The 23,087-nt window shown below is 46.2% G+C and overlaps 10 protein-coding genes across 10 annotated transcripts; 4 read left to right on the plus strand and 6 right to left on the minus strand.

Moving 5' to 3' along the window:
- Window positions 1-656: 656 nt before the first annotated feature.
- F4822DRAFT_410936 (uncharacterized protein) lies at window positions 657-3,143 on the minus strand. The gene is made up of 4 exons (XM_051458810.1): window positions 2,824-3,143; window positions 2,680-2,767; window positions 1,495-2,626; window positions 657-1,406 (listed from the first exon to the last, which is right to left on the minus strand). The coding sequence occupies exons 1-4, from the start codon at window positions 3,023-3,025 to the stop codon at window positions 882-884; spliced, it is 1,947 nt and encodes a 648-aa protein (XP_051312460.1). The 5' UTR covers window positions 3,026-3,143; the 3' UTR covers window positions 657-881.
- On the minus strand, window positions 3,077-4,014 carry F4822DRAFT_324285 (uncharacterized protein). Its single transcript, XM_051455515.1, has 3 exons — window positions 3,736-4,014; window positions 3,609-3,665; window positions 3,077-3,551 (listed from the first exon to the last, which is right to left on the minus strand). Exons 1-3 carry the CDS (start codon window positions 3,829-3,831, stop codon window positions 3,483-3,485), a joined length of 222 nt encoding a protein of 73 aa, XP_051312461.1. The 5' UTR covers window positions 3,832-4,014; the 3' UTR covers window positions 3,077-3,482.
- Window positions 4,015-5,751: 1,737 nt separating this feature from the next.
- F4822DRAFT_324129 (uncharacterized protein) lies at window positions 5,752-7,908 on the plus strand. Its single transcript, XM_051455514.1, has 5 exons — window positions 5,752-6,054; window positions 6,151-6,204; window positions 6,344-6,436; window positions 6,490-6,621; window positions 6,679-7,908. Exons 3-5 carry the CDS (start codon window positions 6,404-6,406, stop codon window positions 7,522-7,524), a joined length of 1,011 nt encoding a protein of 336 aa, XP_051312462.1. The 5' UTR covers window positions 5,752-6,054; window positions 6,151-6,204; window positions 6,344-6,403; the 3' UTR covers window positions 7,525-7,908.
- A 4-nt stretch (window positions 7,909-7,912) lies between these two features.
- On the plus strand, window positions 7,913-8,949 carry F4822DRAFT_324298 (uncharacterized protein). Its single transcript, XM_051455516.1, has 2 exons — window positions 7,913-8,441; window positions 8,509-8,949. Exons 1-2 carry the CDS (start codon window positions 8,144-8,146, stop codon window positions 8,790-8,792), a joined length of 582 nt encoding a protein of 193 aa, XP_051312463.1. The 5' UTR covers window positions 7,913-8,143; the 3' UTR covers window positions 8,793-8,949.
- On the minus strand, window positions 8,573-11,209 carry F4822DRAFT_324322 (uncharacterized protein). The gene is made up of 2 exons (XM_051455517.1): window positions 9,085-11,209; window positions 8,573-8,650 (listed from the first exon to the last, which is right to left on the minus strand). The coding sequence occupies exon 1, from the start codon at window positions 11,153-11,155 to the stop codon at window positions 9,107-9,109; it is 2,049 nt and encodes a 682-aa protein (XP_051312464.1). The 5' UTR covers window positions 11,156-11,209; the 3' UTR covers window positions 8,573-8,650; window positions 9,085-9,106.
- An 872-nt stretch (window positions 11,210-12,081) lies between these two features.
- F4822DRAFT_431562 (phospholipase D/nuclease) lies at window positions 12,082-15,179 on the plus strand (the record flags this gene model as incomplete). The annotated part of the gene is made up of 10 exons (XM_051461492.1): window positions 12,082-12,316; window positions 12,378-12,551; window positions 12,609-12,619; window positions 12,674-12,947; window positions 13,007-13,030; window positions 13,087-13,206; window positions 13,258-13,357; window positions 13,408-13,653; window positions 13,710-13,812; window positions 13,869-15,179. The coding sequence occupies 10 exons, from the start codon at window positions 12,082-12,084 to the stop codon at window positions 15,177-15,179; spliced, it is 2,598 nt and encodes an 865-aa protein (XP_051312465.1).
- Window positions 15,180-15,365: 186 nt separating this feature from the next.
- F4822DRAFT_324327 (uncharacterized protein) lies at window positions 15,366-16,407 on the minus strand. Its single transcript, XM_051455518.1, has one exon. It carries the CDS (start codon window positions 15,984-15,986, stop codon window positions 15,426-15,428), a length of 561 nt encoding a protein of 186 aa, XP_051312466.1. The 5' UTR covers window positions 15,987-16,407; the 3' UTR covers window positions 15,366-15,425.
- Window positions 15,366-18,729, minus strand: F4822DRAFT_410970 (thioredoxin-like protein). Its single transcript, XM_051458811.1, has 3 exons — window positions 18,050-18,729; window positions 16,438-17,926; window positions 15,366-16,385 (listed from the first exon to the last, which is right to left on the minus strand). Exons 1-3 carry the CDS (start codon window positions 18,250-18,252, stop codon window positions 16,044-16,046), a joined length of 2,034 nt encoding a protein of 677 aa, XP_051312467.1. The 5' UTR covers window positions 18,253-18,729; the 3' UTR covers window positions 15,366-16,043.
- Window positions 18,730-19,203: 474 nt separating this feature from the next.
- On the plus strand, window positions 19,204-21,819 carry F4822DRAFT_410975 (phospholipase D/nuclease). Its single transcript, XM_051458812.1, has 3 exons — window positions 19,204-19,975; window positions 20,240-21,008; window positions 21,093-21,819. The coding sequence occupies exons 1-3, from the start codon at window positions 19,595-19,597 to the stop codon at window positions 21,497-21,499; spliced, it is 1,557 nt and encodes a 518-aa protein (XP_051312468.1). The 5' UTR covers window positions 19,204-19,594; the 3' UTR covers window positions 21,500-21,819.
- Window positions 21,681-22,576, minus strand: F4822DRAFT_410977 (acyl-CoA-binding protein). Its single transcript, XM_051458813.1, has 4 exons — window positions 22,482-22,576; window positions 22,287-22,421; window positions 22,140-22,207; window positions 21,681-22,068 (listed from the first exon to the last, which is right to left on the minus strand). The coding sequence occupies exons 2-4, from the start codon at window positions 22,378-22,380 to the stop codon at window positions 21,916-21,918; spliced, it is 315 nt and encodes a 104-aa protein (XP_051312469.1). The 5' UTR covers window positions 22,381-22,421; window positions 22,482-22,576; the 3' UTR covers window positions 21,681-21,915.
- Window positions 22,577-23,087: the final 511 nt, after the last annotated feature.

Below are 23,087 nucleotides of genomic sequence, written 5' to 3' on the forward strand. Positions count from 1 at the left end.
TCGCTCAAAAAATTTATCCATCCCCTCCGCCTTGCTGAGTGCCTAGCTCAAAGGTTCATAACAGAGGACTTAGCAAAGAATGATACAACAAGACCTATCTCAGCCATGTATCGTCAGCATTCAATACTACCCAGTTCTGCCAGTATCGAACTAGTCGATCGCCTAGTGGGGCGGTGCTCCCGGGGTTTTAATCTGCCAACCTGGGCGCGAACCACTGCGATCACCGACAGCAGTGATATACATATGGGGTAGTAGAGCCGCGCTGACAAGGACCCTGTCTGCCTGTCTCAGTGAAGTATCTCTCAAGTTGGGGGCCAAAAGCCATCGACCGGGGCCCCAGTCGTAGGATATGAGTAGCAGCTTGGAAAGGGCCATTGTGTTATGTGTGAAAGTGGCCGCAGCTTGTTTCCCCCTTCGAAGATTGGAAATTTGATTAATGATTGAGGGGAGGAAGATAGGACGTATTAGAAACCAAGCTTTTGACAAAATCCACCTAAAGTAGGGGTCTGTACTACCCCATCTTACCTACCTAAAGTAGGTACCTAGGTACCAACGTAGGAGTACCGGAGTTATTGTCTAGCTGACTTTGGTACGAATGTCTCAATCCCGGCCCGTCCACTATGGGTCTACACACAGGGTAAAAGCTCATAAATCTGTTAACATATGTAAATGTATGTCTTTTTTCAAACATAAAGAAAGAGATTGAATTACAATAGCCCCACATCGCCCCCGGATTACCGGATCGGTCCGTGAGTTGCTCCACAAATAGCCGTGCTGTAACTCCGATCCAGATGTGCCTTCCAGTTGTCCCGCCGTATTTTTTATCTTAGGTAGGTACCTAATATACATATGTGCAGACAACCCCTTTTCGACTATCACCCTCAACTCTTATCCCTTTCTAAGACCTTTCTCCAATGAGCTATCCCGTCCGTACCCCCTTCAGCCGATTGCCCCTCCGTCACAGGTAACACCAATCTCCGTTTCTCCTGTTCTCTCTTTCGCCTCATATAAAGATATAGAATTGACCAAGCCGATAAAATAATAGCCATCATTGGTAAGGACACCGAGAAGAATAGTTTCAAAGCGTTCTTTCGAATAACCCAATCCGAGCCGAGATTCCCGTCGTCATTCCATTGAAATACACCGCTACTGAAGAGGGTCTGTCGTAAAGTTAGAAAATGTGGGAAAAGTCGTGGAATCCAAGCCCATACAGCAATAAAGGTCCCCGGAAGGAATATAAGTGTAAATATTGTAATTACGTGCATAGATACCGTCTCCTGCTCTGTACGAACAGCAATGTCGTGCATCTTCGCTGTCATAAGTTCCATCTTATCCGAGGATGTCTTCGCGCTTTTCGCGAAATACTCCGAAACTTTCTCGCTTTTATATTGTAAAAGAGTGGTAAACTATACAAGAGAAGGGTTAGTTGCTGAAACAGCGAGGTACTTGGTTACACAATGTAGGTGGGGCTTTTGTGTCGGTGATTCAACGTACCACTGTCTTGTCGTTTTCTAACGCTCGAGATAACGTTTGTAAACGGCTATGGTGTATATCCAAGTCTCTTTTAGTATTATGTATCCTTGTAAGGAAAGTTGCTATATCGCTGTCGCAAACGCCCTTATTCATATGATTTGCGAAGCCGTATGAGTTAACAACCGAGTTGTAATGTTCCTGGATTGCTGTAAGGACCCCTTTATTCTGTTCAATGGCCACCAATGCCTGTTCTAGGCCCTGGGAGAGTAGGCTTAATCGCTGGAACTTTTTGAAAGAGAACTCCCTTTCAAGGTACGATAATTTGTCACTATCGTTGGTTTCTTCTTCTACCCCTGCTGTCGCTTCGATATCCTTATCATTTGCTTCACGGGGGGTTTCAATGATGCTACTATCAAGTCCAGAAAATCGCCGGAAGACCGTGCGAATATCCGTTGAAGCGCGAGAAAATGTAAATCGCCTAGGACTAATGGGGGAAGTATCGGACTGGGTTCCCCAAGTATTGGTGCTCTTTGGCGAATGCATCAATTCGATCTCCTCGGGGCTTGTCATCTTCTCCACTGGTGCCGCTTTCCCTTCAACGGAATTTGAACTGATCATCTCCTCAAGGTAGTCAATGTAATCAGCCCAACTCTCTGAGCACCATTCAATTGCAATCATCTGTACCTGTAGTGAAGCAATAAACGATGTTTCGGGGCTAGTGATTTCTGCGGCTTTAAGATGTCTGTGGTGTTTTGTGGCGGAGTAAATACGACGCGCAATTAATCGATCTCCTTTAAGAATAATCCAAAAACATCGCCCGTTTGTAACATCTAAGGAGTGGTAGAGTGCGACTTGACGCAACGGCCATTGATCTTTCTCCTCAGGGTCGCTAGCCCGTTCCACAGAGAGGAGATTGAAAGCATGCTGCATTTGAACGCCCCCTCGCTTAAGCTGCGGTAGGGAAAACTCAGGGCTGTTCCTTTCAAGGTAGTTTTCTTGCCTGAAAAGAGCGTGTGCCACGGGATTCCCCCGGACACTAAAAGTCAAGATAAAATCTAAAAAGCAGGGCATTACTTGATAATAAGTAAGTAATAAAGTAAGCTGCTCTTTGGTGCATCCCAATGCACCTCGGGCTGATTGAGACTGGAGGAAACTGTTCGCATGTTAGCTCAGACCGATCTATTCTTGCAATTGGTGCGCCCGTACACAAGTCGCCATAAAGGGGTACCATCTTCTTCGTCAAGATATTCACTAAGCTTTTTTATTGTGTCAAGTTTCTGTGATGGGGCAAACGCTAGCTGTTGGTTAGCGACTCTCCCTTGAAGACTTGCGATATGAAAGACAACGAACTGTTGTTATCTTGATATAAATCAAGACAAGTTATTGAGCGAAATTTGGGGTCGAAAAGTTTGTTGCGATCAAGCCTTCGCCGATATAATTCGAGTGTGTGACGGAAAGATTCTGTCCTGACAAGATTCTCGGGGTACTCTAAGAACTTGCTCCTAGATTCCTCGAACCGAGTTGCATTATCTCCGGCAGTCTGTGCAGACATGGTTGAAACAGTCTGAATAGTTTGATTCGTACAGTACCGAATTATCCTGAATAGAAACCACGACAGCACACTATAACTTCATGAAAAGACAGGATCAATGGACGGGATATAACTAGAGGCACTAGGATATGAAGCAAGAAGTAGAAAAACTAAGATACATTTCGCCATCTGCGGACGCTAATTTTCTAGCAACGTTGAGCCCTACACAGCCATGCAAGGCCTCCTGTAAATGTGGGTGTTCTAGCGCGTGCGACACTATTGACAGGGGCTTGGCATAGCTGAAATCCAATAGAATCGCCAAATGGATGTCCCGTTCCAGATCCCTGAAGTTATCCTTCAGGTCATACCAGTTACATCAAGGGTTCATATCTGCCAATTATAAAGCGTTCTCTACAAATAGGCGGATCTGACCTAAGACTACCTTGCCGTGTTCCCCTCTTTAGTGATCTGCAAGGCATTATTCCCACAGATCGGTATCCTCGTCCTTCTTGTATCGAAGTCCGTCATAGATATAATCTCTTTCTCCCTGGACAGCCTTATAAGAACACGTTGAAACCAGGCGGTAGTTAACTTCATCACTTACTTGGCTGAGCTTTCGTGGTATCGTGAACCAATAGAAGGTTTTGCCATCCTCGGAAGTCTGTCATCGGTTACGATTAGCCTCGATCCTAGCCACGGGCAGCCCGCGTGGCTTATAGATTAGGTCTTACGTTGACTGCGATCTCCTGACGAAAGAGTTGCTTCAGGTATTCTTTGAGGGCTGTAGGCCGAAGGCGATAAGTCGGTACGCTGTCTCTGACCGCCATGATGTTACAGTATAAGTCTGGCAAAGTCTCGTTTATATGAACAGCCGTATGTTTTTTGAACGATGAAGCGATCTGCCAAGTAGCATTTCGCCCCCGAAATCTGCCTTACAGCGAGATTTATACTAGTTACAATGCCCGTAAGACGGGCAGACATGCTCCACTTGCGGCTCTTTCCTTACACCACAATACCGCCATGAGTCCAGCGTGAGCAAAAAACCACATCGGGCGAACCCCTCTTGTGTGATACTACACTGAGATTCATTTGCGGGATAACGAGTCACAATCACAAGAACAGCAGCGCACCATATCCTGTCCAATAACAAGCCCGTATGCTGGGAGGAGGGGGCGAGGTGCATACGCATGTACTATGAGGCGTTCTCGCTACATGATCCTTGACTCGCCCATTTGTCAGCGTGGGGGCGATTTACAAAACACAAGGATAGTAGCGCAAGCTTCGTAGGCAGACCACCGTAATAGGTGTAAGCTTCCCACGAATCGTTATGTCTGATGCAAGATACATACCTAGGCATAAATATAGTATGGATGAGATCGAGCCCTCATTTAAAAAAAAAAAAAAAAGTTTTTTGGACGACGCCACCAATGCTACCGAACCAGCCCTTTACCCCCGCCCTGTAAATTTCAAATTTCCGCGGCGAAACATAATAATATTATCCTTTTAGAATCTCTCGTAAACTGGGAAAGGGACCACCTACCTAGAAATCTTCATACAGCCATTTATCCTCCTTTCGAGCGATACACGCTGATACGTTAACTATCGACGTCCTAAGCGATACAGTGAACCTGGCCGACTACTCAAATAAATCCCAAGACTTGGAGTTTGGCGGCGAAAGAGCCATCCTTCACTAGTCCTGTGGTCACACCCCGAACGGTGGTCCCGGATGACTACCCAGTCGAGGACGAGAGCACATGAGCTAAGCACGCCAGGAACATGATAACCAACAGAGGATCCCCCTTATGAGATCTTAATAAGGCTCTAGCGCTGAGAGAGGTTCGAATGGCCGAATAAAACGGGACAGCCCGACATAAAGAATACAGGCACGGCTTCAAGTCGAAGACGGAAGTTTCCCTGTATACACTTTGGTATGTTAGTGGGATAATAATGCTCATTAGAAGTGCTAAGCGTAGATGCATCAATGAAGATAAGCGAGAAATTATAGCGATACCTACCTAGGTATGAAGAATTTCGATTCCCGACATAGCTGATGGTAATAGGACGAGAACTCTTCACTCTAATAAGCTCGGCACACGCCGCACGTCGCGTCGACCCAAGTAAATATGTCTAGAAAAACTGGGAGGATATCCGGTGGGCTTCGGCCATATTTCCTTTTCTCAGTGAATGCTGGCGGGCGGGTAAGGGCTACTCCACAGGAGATGCCGGGATATTCAAAGAAATATCCAATCATAAGGTATTGTCCCACCTGCTTTATGTTGTGCAACTACATCTATCTACCCAGGTACGTAAGGAATGTGATATGTCGGTAGATAGATAGATCCCTACCCCGATTGGTCCCCCAGATGATGAAGCCAAATAGAAAATACCTGGCTTTCCCCTTTCTTTTCCCAGTCTTTTATGTTCATCCCACATTGGCTATTGTTTCCAAACATTCATCTTTCACCATGGAAAGCAACATTGGCAATTCCACTTCTCGTATTTTCAAGTCGCAACATTTGACTGAGTCGGCATACTATTCACCTTACTCACACTTTCCGAGTACCTGCTTGCGTCGTACCTAAGTATAATAAGGGAACTTTAGCCAATCTCTCAACGAAGAATGCGACAACCAGATCCATGCGTAAACGGTGATTCCCGTCCTCCAAATATACAATGTTAACTTCCGCCAACAGGTAGTTAGTCCTGTTCGAACGGTTCACGTAGGAAGCACAGTAAGCAAGGGAATTCAAAGAGATGTGGAATACCTAGGTAGCGATCGCGAAAAGGAGAAGGCTACCTAGTACTCAGGCTACACATACATCGTGAGAAATTTGAAGGACTCCTTCAGGCAAAAGCAAGAAGATATCAATATCCCGTACTACGATTTATCAAAAGGGTCTATTGCCGCTCATCCTGCGCAGACTTCTAAGAAGCAACTGGGCATCCTTTCTCACATGCATCGTGGTTGGTCATTCTATGTACCTATCTCCGTAGTGGGGTTTCAAGTAGAAGAAAAACAAACCGAGGGATCCTGCCACGGCAGCGATACAGTATGTTGGCAAAGAGACCCAATCCTGCGTTTACTTTTTAGCTGTGGTCTCTACAGTTTGGGCGACTACAACTAAAAATTCAACGGCATTATGCAGTTGCCCCTGTACGACGTGACAATATGCCTTGAACCAACATACCAATATACCGAAGTACTTCTCTCCCTTACTCCCCCTTTTCATCCCTTCCTTTCTTTTGCCCTGATTTTTTTTTAAACGAATCCCATCTTCCACGTCGCATTTCTTTGAAAGCGCGTATATAGATTCATTACAAAAGATACTAATAAAACAGCAATCGCGACGGCGATAGCGACATCAGTAATAACAGTCGATCGGCCGAACGCGATACATCATGCCTAAGAACGACTTCCCGGTACAGGGAAGAGTGTGTTGTCCAACCTACAGATAATGAAGCCGTATAGCTAATAACATCGATAGCTTGTGGTCGTTACTGGTGGATCGCGGGGTCTTGGTCTTGCAGTAGGACGTCAGCTTGCTGAGAAAGGCGCCAACGTCGTCATTGTTGCGCGCGACCATGATAGGTTAACTCAGGGGATCGAGCATATACGAGTATGACGAGCATCTCGTTCCTACATTGGACCTTCCAGAAAGTTAACTGAGCTATAGCAAGGAGCGTCCAATCCCAAAACACAGCGTTTCCACCAAATAAGCGCAGACCTAACACTGGCACCTGAGGCGGTGCGCGTTATCAACGAAGTAGTATCATGGAACTCGGGAAACCCACCAGATATCGTATGGTGCTGCGCCGGCATCTCCCGCCCTAGATTGTTCATCGACACCCTAGTGTCAGATTTCGGGGCGCAAATGAATACCAACTACTTCACTGGTCTGCACATGGTTCACGCAACCCTAAAATGTTGGCTCAAGAGTTCCCCGAAGGACACTCTCAATGAGCCCGGTGCCCAACTAAGTACCCCACCGCTCGCCCGCCATATCATCTTCACCTCTTCCTTCTTAGCATTCTTCGGCTTCGCCGGGTATACCGCGTACAGCCCAGCCAAAGCCGCGATACGAGCTCTAGCCGATACCCTATCCCAAGAACTGGGCTTATACGCTGCCGCGAACCCGCACGAACCACACGTCCGCGTCCACGCAGTTTTCCCCGCTACGATCCAAGGCCAGGCTTTGGACATCGAGAATGAATATAAAGCGGGTATCACCAAAAAGCTGGAGGAAGGAGATGCTCCACAGGCACCGGAATTAATTGCCACCAAAGCCTTAAAGGCCTTAGAAGGCGGTCAGGAGATCATAACAACTGATATCCTAACGAGTCTGGTGAGGCGGAGTATGCTGGGAGGAAGCATCAGGGGTGGTGTTCTGGCTGCAATTTGGGACTGGTTCCTTGCTGGTATCATGGCTTTCGTTATGATACTTGTAAGGGGTGATATGGATAAGAAAACTAAGGAATGGGGTCGTAAATTCGGCGCTTCGGGTAATAAGCATGATGCTTAGCAAGTCTGAGCCTCTTTTAGAGGAGCTAGTTGTGAACAGTAAGTAATGGTAGAAGAGGGCGCGAATTTGATATACTATGTAAATTGCTGCATAAATAGCTGTATACTGTTAAGGGTTAATAAAAGTAGCTGTGGAATGGTATGCTAGAACAATGGTTATTATGATACATCTAGCAGATCAGGAACCCTAACACTTGAGGGAAAGGCAAAATCTAGGAGATAGACTGGTGGCGCAAAGGAATTCAATCTCGTATCGCCAACTGTTCTTGACATCATCAATCCAGATTACGTTGCTCCTAATATAGAAAACCACGTTGGTTAAGTGCATGGAGTTATTAGCCGGCGAAGATTGATCTAGACTTATATCAGTAACATTCAACCTAAATCTAGTTGCGACGTCGTATTCTGGGCATGAAAAGCCTCAAGACTAAATTCTCGTACTCGTAAAGAGGTCAATAATTAATTCCTATGCAACGTATGATACTGGTAGACCACGTCGTGTTTACCCAGCGCCAAACGCCTATAAGAAATCGAGTGCCTTCGTGTTTCCTGACTAAATTTTTGTTCATCAGCATTGGAAAGTCCCTCGGTTTTAATCGAGAATTCAACACTTTATAATCATGTGGACTTCTGCAGCTTTCCTAACTTTACCAATCGCGGTCCTTGCCTCCGGATCTGTCCCGGACGGCCCATGGACCGCCGGAGTCTGGAGAGTTCCTGCTACCGACGACGTATTTTTTAATGGCGATGCCATCAACGCTAGCGGCGGGAAGTTCTACGTAAATAAGGATACCTCCGCTTACTGCCCCGATGGCATTGAGGGTCTCGACTGTACCGCCTACCCTGGTTCCAAAACTGTATTTGTTGGGGGTAATAATACGTTATCCTTGGATGTCGGAGTACCTGGTGGCCAGCAAGGTAGGTCTTACCATTACCAAATCCCCTCTTAAGTAGTTCGGTTAGGTTAACATTTTGAGAAATATAGTATACATCGCGCCAGACGGATCCCTATCCTACACCACCGCACATTCAGCTGCGATACCAGAGGGATCGATCGTCACGGGTTTCGAACGCCAGCGAAGCGAATCGTTCGGTGCGCCTGTGGTCTTGGGTAATGCTGGCCAGTTCTGGTTGATGTGCCCGGTCAGTGATGGTGAACCGCGAGAGCGAACGTATCAGTTGTATGTTGGGCATGGGACAGAAGACTGCTTGAACACTGGAGTCAGGACATATACGTCTACCGGACCAGATGCTTGGGAATACGCGTGATTATGTCATGAAATAATGTCGCATGAACGGGGATCGAGAAATGATGCAGCCATTTTAGGGTTGAGTCGCGTTTGATGTAATTTGAATCGGTTTATCCATATATTACAATTGGTAGAGTATCGCCTGCCTTGTTGCCTTAGTAGATACCCAAGCGTCTACTCATGCTTTGAACATTTAGAGGGCCCATGTGATTCCACAACCACTCTTCATCAAGCCGACAACTCTGGGTATCATCTTATATAGGTAGATAGGTTGTTATAAACTTGGTCCTGAATGTGGAAGCTGGGCTTACATTTAATTTTGTATGGCTGGCATTATCCCCTTTGCTTCTTAGCCTTGCCACTATGCCGTTGCGGGCCATCTAGCTCATCCGGCTCGTTTTTCCTCTTCTTCCGCCTCTCCTCGAGCAACTTCTTCATTCCTTGGGTGCCCTTGTACTTTGGATTAGAAGGGTCGATTGCATATTCATGGCTTTCGAAAACAGCCTTGAATCGATCGTCCTTAACATCCATTTCAAACCCTTCTTGAAGACCGCCGTGATCCTCGACGTCCTTCTTTCCTTTCTTCTTATATTTCTTAGATTTCTGCTTCTCTACGCGGCCGATCTCATTCATATCGAAATGATCAAGATGTTCGGCTGCCTCTTTAGAATCATCCGCCATGAGTCGCTCCAATTGCGCTTTTTGCGCAGCATTTTCAGCTGCTTCCGCATCCTTTGCTTCTCGCCTCTTTCGGCGATCCTCCTTCTTTTCGAAGTGCTTCGACTTCTTGGCAGGCTCATCGGTAGTGAAGAAGGGATCATCAAATCCAAGGTCATCTTGGGCCTCTGCGATTTCGTCGCCATCCTCTTCATCGGGTGCCTCATTACGCTTCGCCACTGCTTTCTCCTTCTTTCTGGCTTTTCGTTCCCGTTCTTTGCGCTTGTACTTTTCTAGTGTCGTCTCCTCGGCCTCTGGCTCTTTCTTCTTCTTATCGCCATCCATTAATGCAGCTGAGAAAGTAACTTGCATATCTCCGACCGGTCCGGACTTTGATGATCGGGATAACGGTTCGGAACTCAATCCAAGAGCTTCGCGTAGTTTCTTCGCTTTTAGCTCTTTTTTTGATAGCTTCGGTTGATCATCCGCCACGTCTATTTGATCTTCTTCGTCCTCATCTTGAACACCATCGTCGTCGCTATCACTCGCCAGGTAAGCGCGCAAGTCGTTCTCTCCGAGTTCGGCACGGCTAGCACTAAATGCTCGTTTTATATCATCCCTTCGGGACGTTTCTTCTGGATGAATATCCCACGTGAGCTTGACCTTGGAGTGTTGGAGAGCGTCGGTTGTGAACTCCGTCGGCTTGTAATCGGATGTTATAGAGTCGCACTGATCTCTTGGCTCGTCATCAAATGTTACGTCATCTGGAATGAACCGCAAATCCATAAAATTTGACGAAGATTGGTATTCCGTACCATCAGTGGCTTGATAAATCTTTTCCGCCGTAGCCGTGTCGGAGCATACCATTACGGCATAATAATATCGCAAGCGATCCAATTGGTAAGCCCGAAGCGCATCGCTGTCAAAGTCTTGATCATCTCCTTCTTTTAGGATATCATTCTTTATCTTCTCGTCATCGTCTTCCTCTTCGTCACTTTCTTCTTCTTCGGAGTCCGACTCGGAGTCCTCGTCTGCTGAATCGGATGTTTTCTTGAATATTTCTTTAGGAGGTCCTTCTAATTCTTCCCGTTGCATTCGCTCTTTACCAAACTCGCTAGGGTAGATAGAAACTCGCTCGATTCGTCCACCTTTAGGTACGAAGCTGGAAAATAGCGCCAGTAAATCGGCCGATTTTATATGATCCCAATCGAGGTTCACAATTGCTATTCGTTTTGTGACATCCCCCGTCTCGACGTCTGCCTGAGCGTCGCGCAACCTTTGCATACTTCCAGATGTATCAACCTCAGGTTCTGCACCCTCATCGTCGTCGTCTTCGGCATCAGAACCGGAGTCGGAATCTGACTCAGAAGATGAGAAGCCGCCGCCACGAGCTGGATCATATTTAGCATTGGCCTTCTGAAGCTCTCGTTCCACCACATCGTCCTCGTCCACTTCAATATCTTCATCGTCTTCCGCCTGATATATGTTTCGTAGGGCCTTCTTTTTACTATCAGACTTCAATTTTCGGCCGTACTTGTCAACTCTTGCGCTTGCGACAAAATCATCGTCTTTGAGCATGCGCGAAAAACGTTTGTCTATAGTAGTTTTGCTGCGATGCTTCGAGGGGAGGCGAAAACGTGGATCGGATTCGAAATTAGCGAATCGCGAATCACCCGCTGCAGCCGCAGAGGAGCCATCTTTGGTTTTCGACTGTTTTTTTGACATGTTGACGTGATCGGGGTTGCGAATGCGTTGTTGGTTCGAGACTGCTAATAGAAGGTTTACGCCTATCGTAACAGTGGCAGGCAATTGAAAATTTTAGTGGGCCACTAATTCTTCCGGTTTTATTCGAAGGCGGTCAGTAAAGAAGTCACCGCCTTTAGCTACCTAAGCAAGTCTAGTGTCAAGATAATTATGTAACACGGTTGCACAGTGTCACGCGACACTCCGATGTTTCCTTACACAACTCCTTGAAACATGCATGGATGATGCCTGATGATGCCCTGTAAACCCTCCGTCATCGCTAAAAACACTCGCTAATTCTCCGTATTCTCTTGCCTATCCTCCCCTAAACAACCCGAGCGACACAGTCATTAGTACAGTGCATAACTGATATGTCGTAAGCTGCTGGGGGAGGGGTACTATCCCATTTCATAGGCCCATTCGTCTTCGTTTGTATCCTATCAACATCTCAGCTCACAAGCAATCCGTTACCAAACATGGCCATTGGTATATCGTATTCAGGGTCGCCTATAATGCCCCTTGAATGTGCTAAGCCGATCTTGATTTGCTCATTGATTTTGTTAGGGGGAACTGATGCAAGCCAAGACATCTCAGCTTGAAAGCGTCCTTGGTTCCAAGGTCTTCCCTCTCGACCCCTCGGGCCCCTCCATAATAATAATCCCATATCAGTACTCGTGATTCACCCTCCAGTTAGATACAAACAACTATTATCATCCACACGTAAGGTAACCTGAGTTTCAGATGAATGTTAGGATATATCAATCTACCAACTTTGGAACCTGGATTTATCTTTGATTTAAGTCCTCTTCTTTTGTTCTGTAGGCTAGAGATCCGGAATCTCTACATCCTTTTCTCACTTCTCATTATCTGACTGCAAATTCAACCAACTATTACCTCATCCCTCCAAAATGGATCATCTTTTTCATAAGGTGGAAGATGCCTTCAAGGAGGTGAAAGATGCTATAAAGCATGAAGAAGAGGAGCGTCCTCACCACGAGAGCCACAACAACAATGCCGGCGCCGAGCAGAGCGTATTCACAAGCAATAACCGTTTTCAGTCTTTTGCCCCCGAGACCTCCGGTGCTGTTAAGTGGTATGTCGATGGAGCATCGTATTTCTACGCTGTATCTCTCGCTCTTGAAGGTAATTTATGAGGAGTAAAAGCCAATGTGTTTCTCAACAGTCAGCACTAATAACAATGCAGAGGCTAGAGAGAGTGTTTACATCTTGGATTGGTGGCTGAGTCCGGAGCTGTATCTCCGTCGACCTCCCTCACGCAATGAGCAATACCGTCTCGACAACATGCTACGAGCAGCTGCCGAGAGAGGCGTTGAAATACGTGTTATCGTATACAAGGAGGTCACTCAAGCGCTAACTCGTACGTTATTGTTTAAATTAACAATATTATGAACCTGGCTAATTTACTGGTACTTAGTTGACTCTGCGGTGAGTGATTATGCGGGTTCCAAAATTGCACATCTTACTAATTCGCCGTATTAGCATACTAAACATGCTCTCGAGGCTCTACACCCAAATATCAAGGTGTTTAGACATCCTGATCATCTGCCAACGGACCGTCAGAAGCTTGAATCTGCGTTTGCTGGTCTGTCCCTAGAAAGTCTGAAACTCGACGATTTCAGTCTATCCAAGTTCTCAGGAGACGCATTGAAAGAACTTTACGGTTCATTCGGTGATACTGTCTTGTACTGGGCTCACCATGAAAAGTTGTGTGTCGTTGACCGACGTATTGCTTTTATGGGTGGTCTTGATATGTGTATGTTAAAGCATTCGGCATCCAACCCTCTGAGAAACTACTAACAATAAGATAAATAGGCTTCGGGAGATATGACACGAACAGTAAGTCGAATAGCTGATATTTTTGAAACATGGATGAGATTTCTAAATATCATTAGGCCACCCCATCGCCGACGCTCACCCTGGCAATCTGGATGCAATTGTGTTCCCCGGCCAAGATTTCAACAATGCTCGAGTTTACGACTTCGAAGGTGTTGACAACTGGGATCATAATAAACGTGAGTATTGATAAACAACTATTGATAGAAGCAAAATCTCACAAGTCATAGTTGATAGAACCAAGAGCTCCAGAATGGGTTGGTCCGACATTGCTATCTCCCTAAAAGGGCCTATCGTTGGAAGTCTGATCGATCATTTCACCGACCGATGGTATGTACCCGTCAAATATTGATAAAAAGAATTATCTAATGCAGTCTTAGGAACTTCATATTCGACGATAAATACACCAAGAGAGACGCCGGGAAGTACGAGAGGATCGGCTTCGGAGGGTCCACCGAAAGATCCCACGAAGAAAGCCATCATGGCTTCTTTGATGATGTTCAAGGTCATTTTAACCGCGGGGTTAGGCATCTTATAGGAGAAGGCCAAGAGCATCAGGAACATCGTGACCGTGGTCGTGATAACTTCGACCGTTCTGGTAGTGTTAAAATCCAGCTTTGCAGAAGGTAAGTTTACGTATTTTCCTAAGCCGTGGCCAGAGTATATACTAATCATCACCAAGTTGTTCCGAGTGGTCTGCTGGTCACCCAACCGAACATTCAATCGCCAATGCTTATATCAACGCCATTGAAAATGCTCAGCATTTCGTCTACATCGAGAACCAGGTAAAATACTCCCCGAAAACTCATTAACAAATATCCAAAAATCTAATAATACACAGTTTTTCATCACAGCAACCTCCGACGAACAAAAACCCGTCGAGAACAAAATCGGCGCCACCATTGTGTCGCGAATTGTCCGCGCGCATAACAACAGGGAGGACTTCCAAGTCATCGTCCTAATGCCCGCCGTGCCCGCCTTCGCCGGCGACCTCAAATCCGACGGCGCACTCGGAACCCGTGCCATCATGGAATTCCAGTATAACAGTATCAACCGCGGGGGCTACAGCATTATCGAATCCCTACAGAAGGAAGGCGTAGATGACTGGCGTCGGTACATCGGGTTCTACAACCTACGCAACTACGACCGCATTAACATATCCTCAACCCTACACCAAGTTGAGCAAGAAAGCGGCGTATCCTACGAATCCGCACGACGCGAACACGACGACCGCGTCGGCGGATACCCTTACGGAAACGAAGGCAATGAATACGGCAACGAAGGTAACTACGAGCGCTACCAATCCGCCGCTTCAAACGCCCGCGACCGGACCTGGGACACGGTATCTAGCTGCTACATGGACGGGGGCCCGGACATCCGCAACGTACCCTGGGACGGCAGTCCCGAGTCCGAGCTCGATGCCTTCGTATCCGAGGAATTGTACATCCACAGCAAAGTCCTAATCGCCGACGACCGACTCGTGATCTGCGGCTCCGCAAACCTAAACGACCGTAGCCAACTCGGGACCCACGATTCCGAGATCGCAGTCGTGATTGAAGACCCGGAACCCGTTGAAAGTACTATGAACGGACAACCGTTCACTGCTTCACGTTTCGCTGCTTCCTTGCGAAGACAGCTCTGGCGTAAGCATTTGGGTTTACTACCGGACCAGCCTTGGGATCGCCCGAATGCGAATTGGACACCCGTGGGCCGCGACCCACAAGACTACGATTGGGGCTCGCGCGCCGATCGACTGGTTGAGGATCCTATGAGTGAGGATTTCCGCAATTTGTGGACGGGCACTGCGCGTACGAATACCGAGGTCTTTACTAAAGTCTTCCACCCCGTGCCCAACGACCACGTAAGGACCTGGGACCAATACGAAGATTTCTTCAGTCGGTATTTCGTCATCCCCACTGGTGATGATGAAAAGGAGAAGGAGAAGGCTGAGGAAGAGAGGAGGAATGGAAAGGTTGATTACGGACATGTAGTTCGCGACGAGTTCCCTGGTGGTGTGGCCGAGGTTAAGGATTGGTTGAGTCGTGTGCGTGGTACGTTGGTCGAGATGCCGTTGGATTTCTTGGTCGATGTGGAGGATTTGGCGAAGTCTGGGTTGAGTCTGAATGCGTTCACGGATGAGATCTACACTTAAGATACTTAGATACTTCTGGACAAGTAGATTTATCGTAAGTAGGTTAGATCGGGCATTTCTTGTACAGATAGCCTGGTTACCTCAGATACATAGATAAGTTACGTTGAATTATGAATTCACCTCGATTTTGAAATGACCTGGGGTGGATATGCAAAAGCTCGGCTTGATGGGTGCAAGATGTGCGAATAGCTTCGCTCGAGAGGCGCCTTTAATTATTAGATTCACTCATGAAACATTTACCTACAATCAGTAAGACAGCCATTCAGTATCTGATATGCGCTCCCATGTTCTTTTTAATCCAAACGTAGGGATGGCGGAGGTACTGTATTGATGTCTCAATTTATCTACCAAAGGGCGAGATGTTATAATGCAAGAAGCATCCGTTCCCTTTAACTCTAGTGAATATTCTATGTAGACGTTGTGCACGAGGCCATCGCGGAGGTTTAAGTGAAAGAACAAGACAATGTAGAGCAATGTCAAAGTAGTATAGGGGATATTATTATGATGATGCATTCGTTTCTGCTTCCGTGATGAAAACACAAGAGTCCGGTTTGGCGTAACCATTCTCATTTTTCTTTCCTCGACTGCTCCCCTCAGTAACTCCCTTCCTGAATCTCGTTTCCCTGAACCCCAAAGTTTCGTGTCGCGCCGTAGCTTTCTGTGTTGATATAAACGTGCCCATAACCAAGACACCGAGCCTTTATAAAATGACAACGGCCAGTTGTATGGGTGACATGTGCAAGCGCAAGGACACAAGAGAGTATTATACAGAACTCCCGCTGGATGATATAAACTCCAGGAACCCATGACTTCCCAATGCCGATGCTTCAATTCTTTGCTTCCGTCCGAAAATAAAGAAATTGTTCAATCCTTCTTCCCGTTAGCGGTGGTACCAAGAAGACCCTCCTTTATCTCCTTGATAGGGAGGTTGTCTTCTAGGCGGAAGTTGCCACGGTTTCTCCGAAGTCGTCCTCGGAACCATGACGCACAACCTAGACCAAGTCCCGCAATGCAGCCAAAGGAGAGATAAGGATGTTCGGTAAAGGTGACTCGGATGTCGAAGAATATCTTCTCGAAGCTCGAGATCGTGAGCTTAGGTTTAATTAGGGGAGGGGAAGCAGTGACTTTCGAAATAGTCTCAAGGATCGATACTCGCGAAGGAACAATGGGACTACCGGTAATGGTCATATCCCAGTATCGTCGATTCTATGTCCATGTTAGCAGATTACAACAGGTATGTCGTGTATGTTTAACTCACATCCTCATCGTTTATGATAACCCGTTCACCATCCTTGATGTCAATACCGTAAGTAGTCCGGATCCACCTTTGCCAAAAGACACCATCAACCCAGGCAAAAGTAACCTCCTTACGATCAGACATATCCATGCTGATTCGGATGCTCTTGGCAGCTCGTAAAGCCCGCTGATCATTGCGGTCCTCTGCTTCCTCGAGGCGAAGCTGTTTAGCATCTCGGAGGTTCTGTCGCTCAAGCTGGAATAGTTGGATTTGCTTGTCCATCCATTCATTTGCAGCACGCTTCATTTCACGCTTAGCACTCACGAATGTTTCCTGGTCTTCCCTGTTGAGAATTCCTAGGACAACAATCTTGCCATCCATGATTTCACGTGCATTCGAGGCAGTGAGCTCCGGAACGATAGGTAGCCAGACAGACTTCATCCAGGTCAGGACAAGATGAGTCTCGCGCATTTCCCTGGGCGTGAGAGGGTTATAATAAGTAGGTCTACCTTCTCGTGATACTAACAACCTTGGCCACGTTGTAATCTTGAATCGGTCATAGAGTTCGGGGTCCTTCGTCTTAACCAGCTTAGCATGTCCAATTAGGCTAAGAGGTAATCTCTCGAGAGCCATGAAATCCTCGGTTGTGGTGGCGTGGTCATAGAAGTAAACGAAAATAACGTCTTCCTTTTCTTCGAGAGCCTTGAAGGAAGCAGCGTCGACATCCTGGACACCGCCGCAAACATCCAAAGCCTTATCAGCATATTGAATAAAATCGCCGAGTCCACGCAAGCCATTGTATTCAACACGTTCACCTCCTCTGAAGAAAAGGATGGTGGGATAACCCCGAAGATGAACATCCTTGCACAGCCTAGATTCAGCATCGCAGTTGACTTCACCAACATTCAGCTTGCCTTTCATTTCCTTAGCAAGCTGTTGCCAGTTCGAAGCCATGGCCTGGCAATGGTGGCACCAAGGAGCGTAAAACTTGATAAACCAAGGTTCTTGGGTCATTGTGACGAGAGTCTGAAAGCTTTCGGCCGTGAGTGATACGGAGATTCCTTGCTCATTGGGGGTCTTGGTAGGCTTAGATGGTTTGGACGGCTTGGTGATGTCTACTTTCTGTGGTGTAGTCTCGGAGGCAGTGGGCAGGTTTGTCGCACCAGGTTCGGGGAGCTTGATTCCTGTCGGGCGTGTACCAGGCTTCTCTTTCTCAAGCACGTCTTCAATCATAGTTGAAAGGACATCCATGCCTTTTCCGCCTTTAACGAAATCGGCTCGTTCCCCATTCTTGTATACGACAACCTGAGGCCATGCCTGGACATCATGTTTCGTACACAAATCGCCATTAACAATACAATTTACTGAAGCGAACCGGATGTCGTAGTATTTCTCGAATGAAGAGGTAGACGTTGGTGATTCAGGGTCGCTCGGGGCTTTCGAGGTGTAATAATATTCATACAAGGTCTGATAGGTCGGAGCAAAATCTATACAATGAGGGCAGTACGGGCTGTGGCGATTGTGAGTAGGCTATTCGCACAAATATTCACAAATGATGTTTGATTATAAGACGCCGATAAATAACGTATATGATATACCGGGGAGCGGTTAAGAGGACAATATGGTATCTTACCTATAATATTTGACAACAAGGAATTTGGACTGCTGAACCTCCTTATCGAAAGTGTCGCCCGTTATCTCAAGTAACGGGGGTACTCTTTTTCCATTAAAATATGTGTTTTCTTGATCTGGACTATCGTTCGTCTCCGCACCAATTGCTTGCGCAGTGCCGAGGACGGCAGCGCTGAGAAACAGCGCGAGAGAAGCGAGCCTCATGGCTGCTGACAGGGTGCGATCTTGATGTCGCGGATAACGAACGTGTTGATTGATAAATTACCGATAATTACGACCAACGAGTTGACGACGGTATTCGGATATCGGTATCGTCAATCGGATATTGGAATGACTCGAACCAGGCGCGCGACTCGTAACGATAAATTAGGAAGTGAGGATGTTATCGGAACCCTTTTTCTGTCGTTTCTTAGAATAAAGGGGGCAAAGGAGAGTCGCGTCACCGGCTGTAGTGCATCGGAATATGTTCACTAGAAGAAAATGAAAAAGAATAAAAAGAAAACAGACCAGAGGAAAAAAGAGAAGCAGCTGGCTACAACGTCTGCAGAATTAAAAAAGAGCCAACTCAGAGCAAAAAAAGGATTCAAGAGGGCTCGAGTTTGCTAATAGATTCGTCTGTATTATTTTTCTATGGGATGGGATGGGATGAATAAAGCACGTAAGGCGTAAGGGTGGTAAAATGCGAAAATTGGATTGTTGAAACGAGACTACCGTAGGTTATCGCTCTAACCTCTTTCTTCTAAAGTCCAAGGGAACAGTGCACCGCCTTCCCGGATTCTTCTTGTTGATTATAGCACAAGATGTATCTATACCGTATTGACAAACTGTACGGAATTCTTGATCAGGTACTGATAAGTATTTACGTTAAATTAACCAACCAAAAACCAGCCAATTATTACTAGAAACCAACACGAGCTACGAAAAGTACTTCTCCAATTGTACTACACAGTTAGCTAGACGCTATTAAAAGGGGTCCCCACACGACCCCTTACAGTAGCGATACTTTTAAAAAGAAGGACACCAACCAGAACTCTGCTTAGCCACGATAGGAGGATGAGATGAAGCAATGTGGCTAATGCAAGGTGTCAAGTTGCAAAAAGCCCCTTATTTAATTGCAGCTGCCTACCTTACTGTACATACCGTAAACAGGAAGCTAAGGAAGTCACCGACTCTCACCATGAAGTAGTTACTCCTCTCAAAAATGTCAGCGTCCACATAAATTGGAGATGAACTCACAACTTTTACAACTTTCTCTCTCGTATTTTCCATACTACCATGTATCACATATACACACAATCAAATATAGTGCACGTCCTACGACGATCAGTCGGATGCCAAGCTAAGACCTTCGCAACACATCCGCGTCAGCCCTGTGGGATCTTTGGTGCTCAGGGTTGAAACCTGATTGATACCAAATTCGGATCTCTGCATATAGTCCTACACAGTCGCGGCGATTATTTACAGCGTACAGACACGGTGTGCTTGGTCTAGGCTGCCATTTTTTTTTTTAAATTACAACTTCACTTAAAAGCCGCGTTCGTCCGACATGGCAGAGCCTCCGTCAAAACGCAGGCATTCAAGTGACACCGAAGAGGACAAGACTGCGGAAGAGTCTAGTGAGCTTCCAGCATCATTTACGCACCCGATAAGTCCCCCGAGAAAAAGAGTGGCTCACGAGCGTAAATTCATCCCTTCTCCGATTCAGCTTACGACTATCTGGGATTATGCAGATGAATTAAATGTCGATGCTGTATCGCTTCATGATTTACTCGGTGACCCACTCATTGCTGAGTGCTGGGAGTTCAATTATCTACATGATGTGGATTTTCTTATGAATCACTTCGACGAAGATACACGGTCTCTCGTCAAAGTTCATATCGTCCATGGCTTCTGGAAGAAAGACGATCTTAAGAGATTGTCCCTAGAGGTAATTTATTCCATCCTCAGTATCTCTGGTTCTTCAAGTATTGTACCTAAGCCGCCTTTGATATTTCTAAAGTGTATTCGAGAGCTCGCTAGTTCACATGTATACTGCCAAATCATTCGAATATTGCTTGTCGCTTAAACCCCTCCTTCCTAGTAGCACAGGAACCCAGCTTGTAACAATTGTAATCACAATTCCCATGCTAACTTCCATTGCGCCACTCCATCGTGTATACCAGCGAAGTCAACTAACACTAGTAATTGACAGCAACAATCCGCCCAATATAAAAATGTCACCCTTCACGCGGCGTACATGCCCGAGATGTTCGGTACCCACCATTCAAAAATGCTTATCCTTTTTAGACATGATGATACAGCCCAGGTCATCATACATACAGCCAACATGATATCTAAGGATTGGACCAATATGGCAAATGGCATTTGGCAAACACCACAGCTCCCTCTCCTTACAGAAGCGCAGAAACCATCAGAAGCAGATATGAGTATTGGTGGTGGGCTAAGGTTCAAACTAGACCTACTGAACTACCTTAAAGCCTATAATACCAAACGAGGAATCTGCAAGTCCATGGTTGACAGACTCGAGAAATATGACTTCTCTGCCGTTCGGGGCGCACTAATTGCAAGCGTGCCTGGGAGACACGACATACATGAAGACGACCCAAGCAAATCTCTCTGGGGTTTCGCGGGTATTAAGCATGCCCTTAGATCCGTCCCAGTCCAGCCGGGGGGGTCAGACATTGTAGTGCAAATATCTTCTATCGCAACACTAGGTCAAACAGACACCTGGCTGAAGCGCACATTATTCGATTCATTATCTCCACCGTCGAAAACAAACTCCCCAAAGCCCAAGTTTAAAGTAATATTTCCAACTCCTGATGAGATACGACGTTCTTTAGATGGCTACGCATCTGGTGGTTCTATACATATGAAAACACAATCACCGATCCAGACAAAACAGCTTCAGTATATGAAACCTATACTCTACCATTGGGCGAACGACTGTGAAGATGGAATTCGTAAGTCCAATTTTACGATTCTACAATACTCCAAAAATTCAATTGCTTACCCACGTTAACTCATTTCTTTTTTTTTTTCACTAGTTGAGCAAGGCAATAAGTTCGAGGCTGGTCGTAAGCGCGCAGCCCCACACATCAAGACATACATTCGATACAACGAGGGAAAGACCATCGATTGGGCTCTTCTTACATCTGCCAACATATCCAAGCAGGCCTGGGGCGAGCCCACGAAGGTTCCAGGTGAGATACGGATTGCTTCATGGGAAATAGGGGTTTTGATGTGGCCCGAATTATTCGCAGATAAAGCAAAGATGATGCCTATTTTCAAATCGAATATGCCGACGAAGGAGAGCCTTGATGATCAGGAAGATATAGTAGGCTTGAGGATGCCATACAGTCTGCCTTTGCAGAAATACGGGGATGATGAAGTTCCATGGGTAGCTACAGCAAAGTATACTGAGCCTGATTGGAAGGGAGGAGTTTGGGAGTAGGGGACTGTGGATGCGGGAAGATATTGTTAAGCGAATGAGAATATTGCGGGATGGTAGGTCCGAGGTGGGAACTGGTATGGAGATGGTCCTACCAATGTTGAGCTCTTAGACCCTTTAAGTGGCTATATTAGCTCATAAAATCACATACATTCTTACCACCAATGTCAACTCTGAATCCCACTTTATTGGTGAATTCACGTGTATTTATAGATTAACGGATTAATCTAGCATTGCTATGACGATTCTATAGTCTTTCGCCATCCGTACCCGCAAGCACGAGGACCCTACTCTTTCTTTGCGACACAAGCGTACCGTCTTCCCCGGAACATGACTAATCGATTGGCTGAAAAAAGAAAAATGAGCAACGTATTATGACGGCTGTTGCTCTTGCCGTCTTAATTATATCCACGATATATCTAAGAGCTTCCAACGGCCTCGGGGACCTTGCTCTCGTCAAAGCCGTACGTCTTCTTCAGCTCCTCGACTTTCTTGACGTAGCGCTCTTGTGCATCCTCGGGGGTGACGCCCTCGTCGACGAGTTTCTGCCAGGCTTGGTATTTGTACTTGTTCTATATGTAGGGGTTAGTATCGACTGCTCTCACGACAAAATGCGCTGGATCGTCGAATTGGTTTCGCATACCTTCAAGTCAAAGACACCGGGCTTCTCGGCCTTGCTGAAGTCCTCGGCATTGCCAACCTTGAAGAGACCTATAAGAGAAGTACCACTGTTAGCCTCTCAAACTGATCACATACACAAACTGCATTCGAGTAAAGCAGGATTAAGTACCGTAGAGCTCGAGCAGGTCTTCGTTGCTAGGCTTGGAGGTGAGCTTCTTGGAGTCCTCCTGGGCCTTCTTGAACGCGGGGCTGATCTCGACCATTTTGACGGGTGTGAAATTTAGTTTTTAGAAAACTCGAATGTCTTTTCCTGTTAGCTACAACTTGTATACTTCTTACTAGTAGCTAGGAAGTGGGTATATACCTTTTTACTAAGCTAGAAATGTTATATGATCTTGTCAATTTGTTGGTGTTTTTGTCAGAAAGATAGTCCTCAGCTAAGTGCTAAGTATACTAAGTGTTGAGGTTTGGTGGGGTAGATTCGTTTCGAAGTCACAAACTTTCGTCATCTGTTCGTTGGGTGCGCGCGGGGTGATGCGATTCTCTCCATATAATTGGTTGCATTACCTTCAGGGACCCACTAGAGCTCGTATGACCCTCGGATAGGATTCCTCAATGATGATGCTTGTGAACCGGTGCAAATATGCGCCGCGCACCGAAACTTTGTATGTAATAGATCTTTGGTTCTTGGACCCGTGGATCTGGATCTTACATACATCAAATGCAAATAACCTTAGAATTGACCCTATATTCACATGGTCAAGACCGTTACTTCACCCACGGGTTGTGAATGGTGGCCACGTTCTGTTCTGTTACCAAACACGTTTTATTGTCAGCTTCAACTGATAATTGATACTAACTATTGGCGAGACGTGCCGCAAACTATCTGACGCAATCGCTTCACCAAGACAAAAGTGCGCCTAGGTAGGCTCGATATTGACACGTGTGGTCATCTTCAGCATTCTTCCTG

Source organism: Hypoxylon trugodes, assembly GCF_022578975.1.
Source record: "Hypoxylon trugodes strain CBS 135444 unplaced genomic scaffold F4822scaffold_7, whole genome shotgun sequence".
In the NCBI taxonomy this organism is placed as follows: Eukaryota; Fungi; Ascomycota; class Sordariomycetes; order Xylariales; family Hypoxylaceae; genus Hypoxylon; species Hypoxylon trugodes.

Coding starts and splice junctions, on each gene's coding strand:
- F4822DRAFT_410970 (XM_051458811.1), bottom strand. CDS start 18,252: ATGAGGCTCGCTTCTCTCGCGCTGTTTCTCAGCGCTGCCGTCCTCGGC. Junction 17,927..18,049: donor CTTGTTGTCAAATATTATAG/GTAAGATACCAT, acceptor CAATCGCCACAG/CCCGTACTGCCCTCATTGTA. Junction 16,386..16,437: donor TTATCATAAACGATGAGGAT/GTGAGTTAAACA, acceptor ACATGGACATAG/AATCGACGATACTGGGATAT.
- F4822DRAFT_410975 (XM_051458812.1), top strand. CDS start 19,595: ATGGCAGAGCCTCCGTCAAAACGCAGGCATTCAAGTGACACCGAAGAG. Junction 19,976..20,239: donor TTAAGAGATTGTCCCTAGAG/GTAATTTATTCC, acceptor AGTAATTGACAG/CAACAATCCGCCCAATATAA. Junction 21,009..21,092: donor CGACTGTGAAGATGGAATTC/GTAAGTCCAATT, acceptor TTTTTTCACTAG/TTGAGCAAGGCAATAAGTTC.
- F4822DRAFT_324298 (XM_051455516.1), top strand. CDS start 8,144: ATGTGGACTTCTGCAGCTTTCCTAACTTTACCAATCGCGGTCCTTGCC. Junction 8,442..8,508: donor AGTACCTGGTGGCCAGCAAG/GTAGGTCTTACC, acceptor TGAGAAATATAG/TATACATCGCGCCAGACGGA.
- F4822DRAFT_410936 (XM_051458810.1), bottom strand. CDS start 3,025: ATGTCTGCACAGACTGCCGGAGATAATGCAACTCGGTTCGAGGAATCT. Junction 2,627..2,679: donor ACCCCTTTATGGCGACTTGT/GTACGGGCGCAC, acceptor ACATGCGAACAG/TTTCCTCCAGTCTCAATCAG. Junction 1,407..1,494: donor TAGAAAACGACAAGACAGTG/GTACGTTGAATC, acceptor TCTCTTGTATAG/TTTACCACTCTTTTACAATA.
- F4822DRAFT_324285 (XM_051455515.1), bottom strand. CDS start 3,831: ATGGCGGTCAGAGACAGCGTACCGACTTATCGCCTTCGGCCTACAGCC. Junction 3,666..3,735: donor GTCAGGAGATCGCAGTCAAC/GTAAGACCTAAT, acceptor AACCGATGACAG/ACTTCCGAGGATGGCAAAAC. Junction 3,552..3,608: donor TACCACGAAAGCTCAGCCAA/GTAAGTGATGAA, acceptor AAGGCTGTCCAG/GGAGAAAGAGATTATATCTA.
- F4822DRAFT_324327 (XM_051455518.1), bottom strand. CDS start 15,986: ATGGGTTCCTGGAGTTTATATCATCCAGCGGGAGTTCTGTATAATACT.
- F4822DRAFT_324322 (XM_051455517.1), bottom strand. CDS start 11,155: ATGTCAAAAAAACAGTCGAAAACCAAAGATGGCTCCTCTGCGGCTGCA.
- F4822DRAFT_324129 (XM_051455514.1), top strand. CDS start 6,404: ATGCCTAAGAACGACTTCCCGGTACAGGGAAGA. Junction 6,437..6,489: donor ACTTCCCGGTACAGGGAAGA/GTGTGTTGTCCA, acceptor TAACATCGATAG/CTTGTGGTCGTTACTGGTGG. Junction 6,622..6,678: donor AGGGGATCGAGCATATACGA/GTATGACGAGCA, acceptor ACTGAGCTATAG/CAAGGAGCGTCCAATCCCAA.
- F4822DRAFT_410977 (XM_051458813.1), bottom strand. CDS start 22,380: ATGGTCGAGATCAGCCCCGCGTTCAAGAAGGCCCAGGAGGACTCCAAG. Junction 22,208..22,286: donor AGACCTGCTCGAGCTCTACG/GTACTTAATCCT, acceptor CTTCTCTTATAG/GTCTCTTCAAGGTTGGCAAT. Junction 22,069..22,139: donor CCGGTGTCTTTGACTTGAAG/GTATGCGAAACC, acceptor CCCTACATATAG/AACAAGTACAAATACCAAGC.